The sequence below is a fragment of the Phalacrocorax aristotelis genome, chromosome 24 (assembly GCF_949628215.1).
Source record: "Phalacrocorax aristotelis chromosome 24, bGulAri2.1, whole genome shotgun sequence".
Lineage (NCBI taxonomy): Eukaryota > Metazoa > Chordata > Aves > Suliformes > Phalacrocoracidae > Phalacrocorax > Phalacrocorax aristotelis.
In genome coordinates this window covers 2,720,214-2,736,672 of record NC_134299.1, presented here as the reverse complement: position 1 = coordinate 2,736,672, position 16,459 = coordinate 2,720,214, and the positions used below count along the sequence as shown (strand labels likewise).

At 44.7% G+C, this 16,459-nt stretch overlaps 1 protein-coding gene across 3 annotated transcripts in view; it reads left to right on the top strand.

Moving 5' to 3' along the window:
- The window catches only part of UNC5D (unc-5 netrin receptor D), a 179,881-nt gene that overhangs the window by 90,942 nt on the left and 72,480 nt on the right, over positions 1-16,459 (top strand). For all 3 annotated transcript variants that reach the window (XM_075074515.1, XM_075074514.1, XM_075074513.1), the window contains exons 2-4: positions 4,047-4,265; positions 10,972-11,115; positions 15,532-15,635. In XM_075074515.1, coding sequence (XP_074930616.1) covers positions 4,112-4,265; positions 10,972-11,115; positions 15,532-15,635 — 402 coding nt within the window. In that variant the 5' untranslated portion in view covers positions 4,047-4,111. The remainder of the gene's footprint in view (positions 1-4,046; positions 4,266-10,971; positions 11,116-15,531; positions 15,636-16,459) is intronic.

The following is a 16,459-nucleotide window of genomic DNA, read 5'->3' as shown; positions in this document are numbered from 1 at the left end:
TGAAAAAGTGATAGTACAGAGCAATGCCAGCGTGTCAGAAGTTGCCCTCAAACAGTTGCAATAAACAGGGAGAAGGATGTAGCAAATTCTAGTTTTATTGATGCTGCAGTATGGTTGAATGGACTTCAGCGTGCTGGGAGGAGTTCCTTTGGGTTTAGTGCAGCATACCAACTAGCGGGATCAGAGTAGGACCTCCTAGAACAAGAAAAGTAAGTTTTTCAGCTCTGTCATGCCTGCATGCAGGCGTGGAGTCTGGTGATCTGTGGGTAATACCAGTGTTAGTTACTGCAGAAAACCGGAGGTGATCACCGAGCGCCACGGGTTCCGGTGGCTGTAATGAATGCGTGAGTACCTCATGGTGGGCAGCTTGTACAGCTGCTAAATTTTTTTTCTGCTAGCTGGTGTACCGTGGTCTTTAAATGTTTCAGAGATCAGACCTCATGTTGATTGTTCTTAAGTACGTTTATTTGCTCTGTAGATGTTTGGGAAGGCGGCATGTGAAACAGGATGTGTTTCTGCTAAAGCAAAGTCTTCTGGCTTATTCTGTGGTTTTAAGATCTGTAAAGCACTCTGAGAGCCCTCGCTGAGAGAGGTTCTGTACGAGCCTATCCTTTCTTTAGCATGACAAACTTTACTTATATGGATTGGTAAGAACATCCAGCTTTGAGGCAAAAGCTGGAAGGACTCCAAGGCTAGGAGGAGTCCTGGCTAGTGGAAGATGCAGGATGGATGGGAAAAAAAAAAAAAGTAGGAGTAAAGAAAATGGTGGCCTTTGAAAGTGAAGGAAGAAAATACCTCATTCGTTAATCCAGCTGCACTCTTGGCGTCAGCAGACATTCAACTGTTAAAAATGGACGTGAGCATGCCTTCTCAAGTCACTCATGGATTTCCTCTTGCTGCTGTGCTTAAGTGAACAGTAGCGCTTGCTCAGAGTGTGATGGTACCCGGCCCCGTCCCGTGGAGCTGCAGACACTGCAACTTGTCTAATCATCAAGCATTTTAGTGTGCATGGCAGGAAGCGCCATCTTCATTAGGGTTAGAGCGCGACACTGAAATGCAGAAGGATAATTATTTTCATAGAATCATAGAATCGTTAAGGTTGGAAAAGACCCTTTAGATCATTGAGTCCAACCACTAACCTGTCACTGCCAAGTCCACCACTAAACCGTATCCTCAAGTACCACATCTACCCTTCTTTTAAATACCTCCAGGGATGGAGACTCAACCCACCTCCCTGGGCAGCCTGTGCCAGTGCCTGACAACCTTTTCGGTGAAGAAGTTTTTCTTAATATCCAACCTAAACTTCCCCTGGCGCAGCTTGAGGCCATTTCCTCTCGTCCTGTCGCTTGTTACTAGGGAGAAGAGACCAACCTCCAGCTCACTACAGCCCCCTTTCAGGTAGCTGCAGAGAGCGAGAAGGGCTCCCCTCAGCCCCCTCTTCTCCAGGCTAAACCCCCCCAGCCCCCTCAGCCGCCCCCCAGCACACTTGTGCTCCAGACCCTGCCCCAGCCCCGCTGCCCTTCTCTGGACACGCTCCAGCACCTCGATGCCCTAAGTTTAACGTATCTGATGCCCATTTTAATGTATCTGAAATACTGCTTTGTGACTCTTCTGTTTAAGCTTGATAAAGGGACCAGTAAAGTAAGTCTCGTGTATCATAAATCACACTAAATATTTATGATGCAAAATTTCCAGATATTGCGCCACATTAAATGGGGGCATCGCAGTGCCTGTCTGATCAGGTAGCCGTATGGAGAAAAGTAACATCTCCATAACAAAAAGCAAGAAATGCAGACCTTTTGTGAATTTTCTTAGAGGCACAGTTGCCTTCCAGCCTAACCTCGCGCAGCATGGGGAGATGGGTTGCTTTGCTTACTGCTTGTACTCAGTGAAGTAAATTCTTGCCAGATGCTGATTTCATCTGGATTGTAAAACGCCGTACCTCCGTGAGTTCAAGCAGTTACATTTGTACAGCATGCAAAAATATAGCAATAACTGTCTGTGAGCCTGTTGGGGAAAGGAGATAGAAATTCCTTCCTCCTTTTGTGTACTCTGATCTTTGTTAGTTTGATTTTCAAGGGCACTTAAGGTAGTGCCAGTTACATTGAAGTGAAAAGATGCACCTTGCCTCACCTCTTTACATTAAATGCTTGCTTTAGGAGCGAGCCACTTCCACAGCCCAAAACTGCTCTGCTGGCAACAGCATGAAGTATTTTGTGCTTCATTCAGTTTATCTGTTGGTGATGGGAGCGGGACAAAAGCATGGCAGCCCCATAAGAGGTGTAGAATGTGTTGGGTTTGGGTGCTCATCAGTAACTCTTAACAAGAACGTCAAGCCATATCATTAAATCTAGATGCCGCTTGTGGGAATTGTGCCCTTAATTTCGGTGGGGCTGGGATTTCATCCTTTGTGTCTTGCCATAAATAGCAAATTTAGTGGAATAACAGTGGGTCATTCTAAGTTCTCTCGCAGAATGTTCCTTATAAAATTGTCTGTTCTTCCTCAACACGAGCGTGTTGCTGCCTCGTGAAGCACTCAAAGCATAGATGGGAGCATGGGATTTCTAAGCCTCTCCAAAATCTTACAATGACATTTTTGTTATTTCCTATAAAGCAGGGATTTAATAAAGCCTGTGGGGACGCAATATTACTGAAGATTGACGAGATGGAAATCGGTGTAAATGTTCAGTAGTAAAACGCTAAAAATTGTGATAATATTTTGTAAAGTACACTGTGAATGTCGTGTAAAACATTGAACTAATCTGAAAATCATAGTGATCCCACAGCACGTGCACGGTGTATGTGTCACGCACAGATATCCTGACCGCTGTGAGAGAGACCTGGCTTTAAGAGAAATAAAGGCAAAGTGTGTTCTCATTATTCTGTAATCTACTAGACCTTTCATCTGACTTAATTTCATTGTTTTTGGTTAAATCACATATATATTGCCCTCAGCTATTCCCCTCTCTCTGATACTGTGTTCCCTTCATCTGCAAACAGACTACGTCCTCCTCTGTTATCATCTGGCTGTGCTGTATGTATTCGGTACTTTCTAATCTTCCTTTGTAGACTGATCCCTTCTGACTTATTTTTGTTGCTGTTCTCTGAATTTTCTCACAAAACTGACAAACTACTGAAATAAATCCCAGCGTTGCTAAAAATCAATGGGAATTTCTTGGGTTTGACAGCCACAACTAGGATTTGACTCAATTAGAAGAGTTGTAGTAAAGGAAAAGCTTGTATTCCAGTGCTTCTGTGTTCATGTCTAGGCACAGGGATTCAGAAAATAAGACGCCTAGGCTTATACATTGCTGAGCAAATGTCCTTGGATCCTGGTGCCTGTGATAGAACCTGGGAAAGCTCACTATCCTGCAGCCTCTGGCCCTGCAGAAACCACTTTTCCACTTTTAAATCACCTTAAAGGTGCTGTAGTAAATAGGAACAGTGTAAAAGCATATTGAAAATTTCCTCTAAGTGGGTATGAAATCACAGTTTGCTTATTCCACTGTTGGAGTGCTACAATGATGCTGTTCATATCAATATATTTCTCTGTGCTTAACACTCTGATCCCTGTTAAATCTGCAGCAACTGTCTAAAGGAAATTAAATTCAGTGAAAGGAGGAAAGAAAGATTTGGTAGTTAAGGCATTGGACTGTCACTCAAGAGAATAAGGTTTAGTTTCTACTTCTTCTACGGACTTTCTGTATGACCTGACTTGTTTAATCTTCCTGTGCCTCAGTTCCCCATCTATAAAATTGGCAATAGCGACGATGCAGTTTTGTGAGGAGCCTGATGCTGCTTTTCTGTCAATTTTCTTGACAGTTCTTACACTTAAATTATTTGATATTTTTGTGTGTGTACGTGTGTGTACATGTGTGTCAAATTCCTTGCAAAGCACAATCTTGACAGCTATTGAGTCGTACGGGTGTTTCTCTAATAAAATTCGTTTTTAATAAAACCCAAAATGTATCATCCAATTTAATTGATCAAATACCAAAGGGTGCAACAACGTGAAAAATCTGTATTTTCCTTTCCTTCCCTTTCAGGAAATGATAACAGTGAAGCCCTTCCAGAGTCTATCCCATCTGCTCCTGGAACACTGCCTCATTTTATGGAGGAACCAGATGATGCCTACATTATAAAAAGCAACCCCATTGTCTTACGCTGTAAAGCTATGCCAGCTATGCAGATTTTCTTCAAGTGCAATGGTGAATGGGTCCATCAAAATGAGCACGTGTCTGAGGAAAGCATGGATGAGACCACAGGTAAGGGCTAACGTCTCCTTTGGGAGATACATCTTAATGCAGTCGCTGTCATGAAAAATAGAGCTGGGAACAGGAGATCCCGCTCAGAGATACACGAACATGAGAGTCGTGTGGCTTAGCAGACGGTCGCAGGCTTGCGCCGAGCCGAAGGAGCGGGAACGGGCTCTAAGTCGAACGTCAGGCGGCGCCGAGCGCAGCCGGGACGCCGCGGTAGGAGGGCACAGTGCCTCGGCCTCAGCTTATCGCTGGGCTGTGCCACAACGTGTTTTCCTTGGCGTGGCACGTCGGTAAGGCCGGCTCGTGTGCTGGTGGCGTACTGTGTAGGCAGCTTTGCAGGGGTGGGAGGAGCAAAAGGGAAAGGAGTGGATGGAAGAGGGGCAGAAAAGGACAGAGCTGAGAGGCAGAGAAGGGGAATGCAGATCCTGGCAGAAGAGGCAAAGGAGAGTGGGGAAAGCAAAGGGAATTAAAATGACTGCAGATGTAGGAGGCACTGCACAGAGACGGTAACAGTCTGGGTACGCACTTCCAGCTTCCCCAAGTGCAGACGTAGCGCCTGATCAAACGCTAACCGTAGAGGGTGAGCTTTCTGAAAGGAAAGGACAGTTTTGGAGGGAACAGTAGTCCTGTGTATTTCAAGGGCATAATTTGTAGTGGGAACTAGAAATGGAAATGTGTTTTTATGATCTTCCTGGCAGGATGAACCCTGAAAAACCCCCACTGTGCTGGTTGAAATGTGCCTTCACCCCCAAGCAGGGATAGGTATTTGGGAGGTAATAATGTTAAGTAGGAGAAATCCATTGTGTGGAAGTGTATATCTATGAGAAGAGAATGAGAAGGGAGAAAGTTGAAAATTATCAACAGATTTTATCACGCTCCCAGTGCACCCTAGATCTTTTCTCATTTAGAAGCATCTTGATAAGTATTGCAAACCAATTTAGTGCTGCATCGTCTTGTAATTTCACAATTCTGTTTTGTTATTGCTTTCCTCATCTTCTTAAATTCCAAGATTGCTAGGCAACTCTGTGCCTTGGACATAGCAGCGTATGCATAACATCCTCTCTATCAATACAAGAAATTCCTTCTTAGAGGAAAAAATGCCATTTGAGAAGTCGTCACATCTCCTGAAGTGGTGTTTGTCATTCTTTTGAAGTGACACATTCTGAAGGAATTTCATACTAAAGACTTTGTAAATGCTAATCTGGGTGAATTTTAATTTTTACAGTTACCTTTTCAAAAATAATTTAATAGGCATAACCTTTACTTCTGAAGGCATTGCTGAATCAACATAGAAGAAATGTCGTCCCTAAATGTTTTTCTTCCATATGGTTAATGAAAATCTGTCTTGTGAATACTGCAATTATGTTTTCTAAGCCTTGGATTAATAACAGAATAAAAAAAGATAAAGTAGCATTAGGTGGGTTTTTTTAAATAACACCAGTAACACTGAGGTTTGAGGCACGGAGGCACAGGCTTAGCAAATGGGACATGGAATATAAATGTTGCGGGTTTGAATGTAGCCCAGGGATGGAGCCAACTCTGAAAGTGTTGTTCTCTAAACATAAGCGTGGTCCAGTCAGTTCCGTGTGTCTGTATGTCCCAAAAACTACCACAATGGTCCTCTAGGACACAAAAATATAAGTAAAGGCTTATACAGTGTGATGGTGAAGGGCAGGTGTGGATATTCTCTCACTATGATGTATCCGTATCCATGAATTGTTTTGGAGCTCTTCCTTAGCCTTCAGTAAACAGGAGAGTATTGGGGTTTTTTTTAGAGTTAATGTGCCTACTGGCAGTGCCCTCATTTCTGGAGTCAAATCTGGGGCATAAACATGTCTGTTACCAAGCATGCAGTGTGTTCTGCGTACTGCGTGGGCTCCATCTGTGCAAAACTGCGCTAGAACTCGTGCCAAGAATGGTGCTTCTGGTTAAAGGCTGTGCTTCTGGTGTGCTCGCTGGAGGGAGGTTACACTGCCGTAAAACGGCTCTGGCCTTTCCATCCTTCCACTAGTCGTTAATTAATCAAAATCCTGAGAGGACGTATAGAAAAAGTGGTGAAAAATAGCAACAAGAAACCCAAACAAGGGGAAATGTAATGCTGAATACAAGAGATGTCTTAGCATCTCTATAAATTCCTGCCAGCAAGCTCTTAGCCAGGCATATGCAAGAAGTACTTGGCAATGGCAGTCGAAGGCTCACTGTCTGATGGATTTTACCTGCGGCACTGCATTGTGTACGTCTGAAAGGACAGGAAGGACAGCTGTTGGTAGGCAGTGGGCATGTTTTGTCATTGTCGTGAACAGGGAGTTCAATTTTGCATGATTTTGTTTTTGTAGGCCAGAAATAAAAACATCAGAGAAGCATAGGAGTCACTGTTAATTTGAAGAGGAGGAGCAGCAGGAGAGGAAGGATCTTAGTAGTCGCGGGCTGCGACATGTGCTGGCTGCCTGAGAACGAAAGGGGTCCTGGTGGGCTTTGAAGAGTTTGCACCGACGCCTCCGCTGGCGCGGCTTGGCTGCTGCCTGGGCAGAAAGGCAGGGTAGGCCAGCCAGCGTGTGCTGCAGCCGTGGCGGATGCGCGTCCCCAGCTTTGCGCTGCCACAGTCGATTGGTCGGTCAGGGACCAAGTTATTTAATCTTCTCCTGCCTTATTTCCTGAGTTGCAGAAAAGAGATAGCAAAGCGTAGCTGGCCTCTTCTGTTCAGTCCATGAATGTGGCAGAACAGGAACTCTCTGCCTCATAAAGTGAGAGCCTGAGCTAGTAGATGCTACTGTGATAAAAATGTAGTAATTACAGCTGGATTAATTTCCTTCGGCTTTATTTTTCTTGCCTGAATATTGCAGCATGCACCTCAGAACTAGTTCACAAGTATTTCAACTTTTGGTTTCACCAGAGGATCAGACCTGCTAAGAGTAACTAGAGTTTTCTTGTCAGATAAATAAAAGGATTACAGCAATAACTGCTGTCAGTGTTTTTCTCATTTAAACAAATAAAGCTGACAAATGCTGAAGTTCTGTGCAGCTCTGTTATGTTTAGTACATGGAGAGCAATTATTCATCTGCTGCCAGCATTAGTCTATCTGCAGCTAAACCATCCAACAGTGCAGAAAGCTTATTAGCATATCAGTACCATAGTCATAATTTTATATTCTGTAAGGCTGTATTGTATAACGAAAGATGATGGTTATAATTTGCACAATAATTTAAAGGGTTGGGCTTGGCAGGGCTTATTAGAATTATACAAGTCACAGGTAAAATGTTGCTCATGTTTATTATGTGCCTGTTTGTATTTGCATGGATTTTTCGTTCTGTGCCATTCCCTATGAACAATTTTTCTGGCATTTCTTGAGATGCAGGGGGAAGGTGGGTATATTTGTTGGTGAAACATAGTGATGATAAATGGAGAATATATGCCTCTGTTCCCAATAGGGTTGCTTTCTGTAGTTGTTTCTAAAACAAATGGAAATAGGTGTACTCTGTCCACAAACAAAACGTAACTTTCCCCAAAGACCAGATGTTCTCCAGAGGTCCCTTCCAGCCGCAACTATTCTGCGATTCTGCTATTTTGGATGCGTTTATTTTGTCTCTGACAAACGGGGAGACCTTTAGAAGGACCTGAATTCCTACCTGCCCCATTCTCAAAATGCCGAACCACCGGCTTCTCTAAATCACGTGCTCTTTGCCTGATTCAAACCAGAGTTGCTTCAGAAAATATAGGCTGATATGGGAAGAGCTGGGCTGGAGACTATTCGACCTTAAGAAATCAGAAGCTGTAAATAGCTGTGTGCGCTGATGACTGCTCGGAATTTTCCATGAGCCTAGAAATGGCTTCTGCTTCTCAAAAAAACTCACCACCATGTGATGATTTTTTTGTTTGTTTGGTGTCAGTAGAGGTTGTCTTGTTGTTGGCATGGATGCACCAGTAAATCGTATAGCATGCAGTTCTCATACCCTTGTTTCTATTTGCTGCTTCCAAAAATCCGTAGAGCAGCTCGGAAGAGAGTTAAGGCAGCGTCCCAGCACCAGGAGGGTGCATGGCAGCACTGCCAGCAAGGCTGTAGCCGACGGCTGGTGACAGGGAATGTTCTCCTCCCCGCAAGATGCTACTTAGAGGTCGTGGTGGGAATAAGCTGGTCGTGGGACGGGAGGATCCCGTCGTGGGACGGGAGGATCCCGTCCTGTCCCGTCCCGTCAGGGGCAGCAGGAGGCTGTATCTTCACAGCAGCACCCAGAGCCACGCTGTGTTCGCAGGCAGCTCCAGCGTCCGGGGCTGCACAGAAGTGCACGTCAGCTAATCGAACGCTGGGTGAGCGGCTCCTGCCTGGAGACAGGCCGTCTTGGAAAGCTCAATATTTGTCAAGGACTTACCCGGTTTACACCCTTGTCGAAAAAGTCTTTAAATAGATGGGTTGCAACCTGGCTGGACGTGGCTGCAAAGTAGGTTGGATTGGAGGCTCTGGAGCTTTGATGCTTTGTGGCTTTGACTGGGATCGTTCAGGGACTGCGTGCAGCTTGATTTGCCGGAGGTAAGTAACACGAAGGTGTCCGTCAGTGTCACATAGCGTGGTGGGGTGCCAAATCTGCACCCAGTTAAGACGTGCTGTGCCAGGTCACCAGGACTCAGGTGCTCTTTAACGGAACTTACTGTAGCTGCTCTTACCTTTAACCTATAAAGATCACTCTACAGAATGGTCGTGTGACTGAGAATCCAAGGATTTGGTGCTCTCAGAGCCGCTTGGATGTTTGAATTGAGACGGTGCGTTTTCATCCTGTGTTTTACATTCGCTGTGTCAGCAAGGAGAGGAGCTGCTGACAGAAACGCGGAGTTCCAGGTGCTGCGTTCTTCCTAATGGCTTGTTTTCGCCATGGCAGAAAATAAAGGGATGTTTTTTAAACAGTTTTGTTGAAAACTGCAGCCGCATATTTTAAAAAAACATGCAAATAAAAACAACCAGGAAACCTCTGTTTGTTTATTACAGAGCGAATAAATATTTGAGTGACTAAAATGATTATTGAGACAACTTGGGAAGCTATCGCAGGTTTGTCCATGGCTTTAGGTATCATGGTGAAATACGGCAAGCAAACAGGCTAACGGAAAAGGAGTAAAAAGCCCCTTTGCCTGTTGCTGGAAAAGTAGCAAAAAATTTGTATTGCTTTAAAGTATTTAAAGCTTGTCTGACCCTCCCCACCCCCGTTCACGGAGTGTCCCCGGTGGGCCTCATCTCTCCTGTTTACCAGGAACACGTTGACTTCCCAGTGCCTTTCAGAAGCGAAATACCCAGCTGTTAATGATGCCTGAGATTAAGTGGCAGCCAATTTTTATGGAGTTCGGGTTTAGAAATTTCTTGCTGCTTTATAAATTTCACAGGCATTAAATATTTTCAGATTGTGTTTTCATTCGTTTCCAGTCAAGGGGAAATAAGTATCTTGGGACTGCACAGGAGGAGAAAGAAGAGAGTAGTAGGCATGAATGTTTTCTATTTTCAGATTAATGTTTTTCTGACTTGCTCTTTCAAATGATTCCTAATGCCTTTTAACCCAGATTTGGATTACATTTCCCCTCCCCAGGGTTGTCACACACAGGTAGTTGCAGATAGGGCAAACATCCCAAGTGTACAAAATAAGGTGCCAGGTTTACAAGGCTTCTCAGTGACTTGTATTTACCTTCAAGTTTTGTCTGAAGCAAATGCTTCAAGTCTGAAGAGCAGCACTGCTAAATTTCACCTGTGCTGAGGAGGTTATGAAAACGGTAGCAGGCTAAGAAATAGCACGGGGCTTTTCTCCTCTTTCCTGCTGGCTAGGCTTGATTATCCCCTTAGACCCTTTTCTCGGCTCTTCAGGTGTAACTGATTCCTACCTCAGGAACGAGGTATGCGTGCAGTTCGATAACAGCAAGCAAATTTGCCCTAGACAGCAACAACATTGCACTGGAGATGAATTTAGCAAGGTTATACTTTGGGAAACTCTATAACATAAGCAAGGAATCTGTCTGATGTTATGAACACGTCTGTGTGTGAAAGTTGAGAAAGGCAAGGCTTCAGTTTTGCAGCCGGTTCAGTGCTTCCAGGAGCATAGGGTGGCGAAGAGGGCCATCTCCCGTTGTGAGCTGTGAAATTTATTCCCCTCTCTTTTTTCCCTTCTCCTTACAGTCTGTAATGGCTTCAGCTTGGCTTTCTCTATGCTCAGCACAAGACACAGCTTTTCGCTCCCGTATGAGGAAATGGCTGCAGGAAGGAGCTGCGGGAGTAGTGGCTGGAACAGGCTGGATTTCAGTGGGGATTTGATGAGTTCCTGCCATACATGCCCAGTTCTGGCTGTTTGGCTTGACTGGGGGCCTGCCGGGGTACTTCAGAAAGGTTTTTCAATGGCACCGAGGTGTTAGATGGGAGAAGAACTTTTTTCTATATTAGGTTACAAAAGTCCAGCTGAACGTTCTGGGTAAAAAAGGCACAAGAGACAAGATTTCTGAGGGAGGTGTTACATCCTTGCAAAGACCACAGTGGGTGGGTAGTTCTTGTAACTCAATGCATTATGATCTACTCAGCTTTTAGAATTTAATTAGTGGCAGTATATTATTGTCAAAGTAATTAAAGCTTTACCTTGATTAAAAATGGAATTGTTTAATTAAGAGAAAAGGTTTGGCTAACCTTAGCTTTGTGCCCGAGCGAGATAGCCTGTATCAGCTAATTTTCCATATCTTTCCCCTTCAGGATTGAAAGTTCGAGAGGTGTTCATCAATGTGACGAGGCAGCAGGTGGAAGATTTTCATGGTCCAGAAGATTACTGGTGCCAGTGTGTTGCTTGGAGCCATCTAGGGACCTCAAAGAGTAGGAAGGCATCTGTCCGCATAGCTTGTGAGTAATGTAAATGTTCTCTATCCGAGGTTTTGTAAGGTACGGAAACGTGCTGTACTTTTAGGGTTAAATATAAACGGATGCTGGTAAGGTACCGCTGTCTTTGCAAGCCCTCTCTATGAGATGCTGTCGGAGTATCACAGAGAGCGTGCTGTAGTTTTTTTCAGAGCACTTTTTTTATTTTAAAGTGGATTGATTGATTTGCATTTACACTCGGAAAGTCTGTTTCAGAGATTCTGGCTTGTATATGCAGTGTCTCAACAATGCAGTGTAATAAAAAAAGGTCAATGCAAATTGAAAAACCCCCTGGAAAGTGCCCTTTTGCTCCATGTTGATGACGGGTCTAAAAAATACGAAAAACCATTTAACAATATCTGGCTTCTACCCCTTTTATAAAAAAAAAAGTGAAAGCAAGGCTACATTAGAAGGTTTTGTTGCATAGCATTTTAAATCTGGTTTTCGATATTGAAGTATATCATTGGTTGTCAGGTATGATAAGCTGCGGGGAAAATGAGATAAAAGTAGGAAAAATGGAATAATTCCAATCAGTAGAGGAAAAAATATCTTCCCTTCTTTCTCTGAGGAAATGAGATACAAACATCCTAAACAGACCTAAGACACCTACAGAAACTCTGTCATTTCTGTGTGGGTCCAAGCGTACATTGTTTAGAAAAGAATAATTTTAAATGCTATTCATATAGACGTAAGAGCCACTACTGAAGATAATAAAGTAATTCATAAGCAAGGTAGGTGGTCTTCCACTTTTTTAACGACATAGTTGATGTGAAATCCAGATCGGATGGTTGAACCTGTCATTCGGACAAGTTAAAGTGGCTTAGGAAAAATGTCCTCCTTATAACAAGGTGAAAGCATCATTCTTGCCCTTCGTCCTTGGACTGGAAATTTGGGTGACAGCTGCTCAGAGTCAGCCCGTATATTGCATGGGTCGCAATGACGGAGTCAGAAGCTCAGCGTGGGCTTCCCGTGTTGGAGGACGTTACGCAGAGGATCAGCCCCTCGCGTGCGGGAGGCGGCTAATAGCAATCCCCTTCATCAGCCGCCGGCTGGTAGGGTCGTTCCAGCCGACTGCCGTCCCCGTTGCGACCGAAGGCTCTGGAGGGAGATGGGAACGGGTCTGAGGCTGGAGTCTGTTCCCAGGTGCTGGCATCTGCTTTTTTGTATGCCTTCTGCCAGGCCTTGCCTTTGGAGCCAGTTGCACGACCTATAGACCCACACGGTGTGACATCCAGTGTTAAGAAATTGGACCCTACGTAGTTAGACCGTGCTGTTAAGCTACCTGGAAATGACTCTGCAAGCCTGCTGCTTGCCATAATGGGGTTAGAAAGGAATTCCGCTGTGCAGAGGTGGGAATTACTCAGTTAACACATACCTCTTCCTCAGTCATACGGAACAGGGACAGAGTCACTCCCAGAGGTAATTTCGAAGAAGGCCATGCTGTTGCAGGGGTTGCTGTCGCTCTTTGCTTAGGGGGGGCATCGTTACTGCCTACTTTAAACAAAGGGAACAAGTAACTCTGGTCTCATAGGCTGACAAACGTTAGGTTTTAAATAACAACACTGTAATTTAATTAAGGGTTATGCGGGAAGGGAGGGGGCGTTATTTGGTTTAATCTCTTCTAGCACAGAAGACTCACTCCAGAATTTTTAATACAGTGAGAAGCAGAGGACAACCGTCGTCCCCAGAGAGGGAACGGTCAGTTTATCTCTGTTCTTCATATCTGCAATAGTGTGCTGTAGTGTTACATCTCACAATCGACAGATCATGATTTGAAAGGCACATAAAATGGAAAATGCAGTGCCGTCATAGCAAGAGGGACATAAAAAGACAGAACCCAAAAATAATTGTAACTATGAGACTGTGGAGATACTCAAAGCCTCATCCAGTTTTTGCCTTGCAGTTAGACCTGCTACATTGTTCTCACAGGACGAGAGCCTGAAGCCGTCCTTCTGCAGCGGTGCTGCTAGCAGAGAGTGCAGGAAATTACTTTCCCCCAAGCTCTTGTGAACCCTCTTCCTTTAAATTACCAGTTCAGGTCTTTAAAGACCTAGTCCCGGGAAATGATGGCAACGAGCTGCAAAGGGCTGGGAGAAATGAGCCTTGGAAGGAGTCGAGGGGCAGGAGGGATGGGTTGGGGAGGTTCAAGCAAGAAACTCAGAAAGGTAGCTTTATCAGGTAGCGTTCTAGCGGTTCTTGATAAATCTTTTAACAGGACAACTTGAAATAAACATTTGAGATAAGTGATAGGACAACATAACAACTCCTTGATTTTATAAATAACAGATTTTTTTTTTTTGTTGGCTGATTTAGTTTGAATGTGTAAATATGTGTAAATTCAATTTTTTTATTTTACTGCATTAACTGTCATAACATTGAATGAGCTAATAATTCCCCTGTATTGCGAAGCTGCAAAGGACTATTATTCTGAATTGAATTTTTATTGACTTTTCTCCGCGCTGTGATTTCCCAGCCCCATAATATGGCAATATGAGTAAAAACCAGAACGAGCAGAAGCAGGTGGAGCCGTGCACTGGGGCTTCTAAAGCCATCACTGTGGTACCAGTTCTTGTGCAAACCACATCCCCAGCTGCCCCCCGTAGCTGCAGGCGGCACATTAACCTGGCAGGCACGCCAGGCAGCGCTCTTCATTTCGGCCGCACGTAACGTGGCGACTGCGGCTGATTGTGTCGCCCGAGGACTGTGCTCCCGTGCTGGCCATTTGCTGTGCTGCTTTACTTGAAGCCGTGGTTTTTTATGAAAAGTGCAATCCTTGAGTGCAGAGGTGATGGGACGTGATAGTAGTCCGGGCAGAAGAGACGAAGAGCTGCCAACGGATGTCTCTAAACCGCCCCCGTGAGCTTCCAGGGCTCACCCTGTCATGGACCCCTGTCGTCCTGGTGGAGGTGAACAACCTACCTGCTCGATCTGGGGCGTGGATTTCCAACGTAGGGAATGCCCTGTAGAGGACTAGAGACGAGAATGTGTAGGTCCAATTTGCGATAGCGTGCGGAACCCATAACTTTTTCGCAGCACCTGACATTGTGATGTGTAGTGTGGTAGAGTCGACTTTTTTCCCCCGCTTTCCTTTTTTCTTTGTTTTGCACTTACTGTGAGTCAAATCCAAAGCATTACAGCACTTTATATTTCTCTGAAAAAGCAGGTAAGTATTTCTTCATGATAGGGTGGAATGCAGAGAAAATAAGAAGATGGATCTTACTCCATTTTTCATACTAATAAAGGCATTTGTAGGCACAACTGCAGCCCGACTGTTAATGAATGACTTTTTAAATAGGGTACTGGAAAAGGTATTGGTTATCTGCATGATAAAAAAAACAAACCACTAACAAAGATCCATAAAAAGGCGAATACGTGCACTGTGGGCATCTTTCTCTAGTGACCGGCTTGCTAAAATAAGTCTTGATATATTTTATAAAATATACTGAAGTGTAACTGATCCAGAGCCTCTGCTGTTTAAGGGCGTGTATTTCATGAAGCGTAAGCAATGGAGAAAATTAAATCAGTAAATCCACATTGTGGAATTTGAGACACTGTTTGAAGAAAATGAGTATGTCTAATGGAAACATCCTAACTCTCAAAGCACATGTAGTAAGTAACATTCCTTCTGTTCTGTTTTCCTTTCCCGGCAAGCAAAACTTTACATATTCCTGGGCATATCTGGGTTAGGCCAACGTCACTGGATACAGGTTTCCTTTGTGTCCCTTCTGGTTCGCTCAAGCACTGGTACACAGAAGTGCTGCAGCCCCATCAGCGTGACTCTGAGACACAATGCCCTGTCTCTTATCCTGAATTATTGGCTTGGCCGCGGTATCTGAAGTGAAGCAATCTTGCAGTCAGCCCGTTTGGAATGTGTGGAATTGCTCTCAGTCCTTTCCTTTCACTCCCTACAGCTTGTAGTATGTAGGCGATCTAAACAACACATCTGGCTTAGAACATTTTATGAAATACCCTGGCCCGCATCTGAAGTAGCCTGTGCTAGGAAAATTATTCACCTGGTCTTGATTCATTCAGCTGGTTCTAACAGCACCCTCACTACACCATGTCATTGCTGTCGCACGTAGTCCTCCCATTGCGGAAAGGCAATGGCTTGAGAGATCGAATGCACAGCTGGAACCACGGAGATTGTGGGTTCTAATATTGATTGTAGTCACACACCGATTGTTTCCTGTGGGTGGAGAAGCGGAAACACAGCTCAAGATGATAGGACGTCTCTGCCTCTCACCTGGGGAAGAACGTAGTGGCTCTCCGTTGTCCGTTGCATTGAGCACACCAGAGGATATGGCAGAGCGGTGTGGCTGCTCGCTCCTGCAGCCTGCGTGGGCCAGTCTGGGGAGGAGTGGCTTTTGGAGGTGTAATGACTTATTGCATTAAACTCTGCAGATTTACGGAAGAACTTTGAGCAAGACCCACAAGGGAAGGAGGTTCCTATCGAAGGGATGATCGTCCTCCACTGTCGGCCGCCTGAGGGAGTCCCTGCAGCTGAGGTGAGGCTTCGTGCGGGGTCACTGCTGGTGGCTGGGGAGGAAGGGGGAGAGGAGCAAAACGGTGTAGCTACCAGGGGGTTCTCAAGGCCCAGTGCCGGCTACAGCGTTTTCTTGCAGGCTTCTTTAAATATGTATTTTTAAAAATATATTAAGTTTTTTAAAAGTATGCCTTTTTATCAGAATTCAGGAATGTTTGCTGAAAAAAGTCCTAGTTTTGATACAATTTTCAAGTTTTATGCTTACAAACTGAAAGCAGATTGTTACTTAATTTCTCAAAAATTACTTTTCTCATGGAAAAATAAAAACACTAAAAATTATTCTCGTAAATTGTTGCTGGAGAGAGAAAATCTGCTGCAGATAATAATTTGGGAGTTGTTTTGCTTAGCTTTAACATGCTTTTTGTCAAGAGAGTTGAATCTTAACAGGAAACTAATGGGGGTGCCTTAAAATGATAATGGCCAGACCGTTCTTGGGGGAAGACTGTTCTAAGTGGGTTGTGTTTAAAAATCCGCTGGAGAGGCATTAAACAAAGAGAGAATGTGACGGTGGAAGCCAGCGTGGCCTCGCGCTGCTCTCCCCCGTCGCAGAGCAGACGGGTGGCGGTAGCCTTCAGCCAGCGCTGCCGTGGCAAGGCTGAGATCAGCAGTTTAACCCTTGTGCATGCGGGTGAGCCACGTCACCGCGCGCAGGCTGTAGTGCGGGCTCAGCCGTGGGGCGGGCGCTGCGGAGCAGCCCGGTAACACTGCGCCGTGTTTCCAGTTGCGCGCTCGCTTCAGCGTCTTTGGATAAGTAAGACAAATAGCATCCCTTGGAAGTTATTTTTG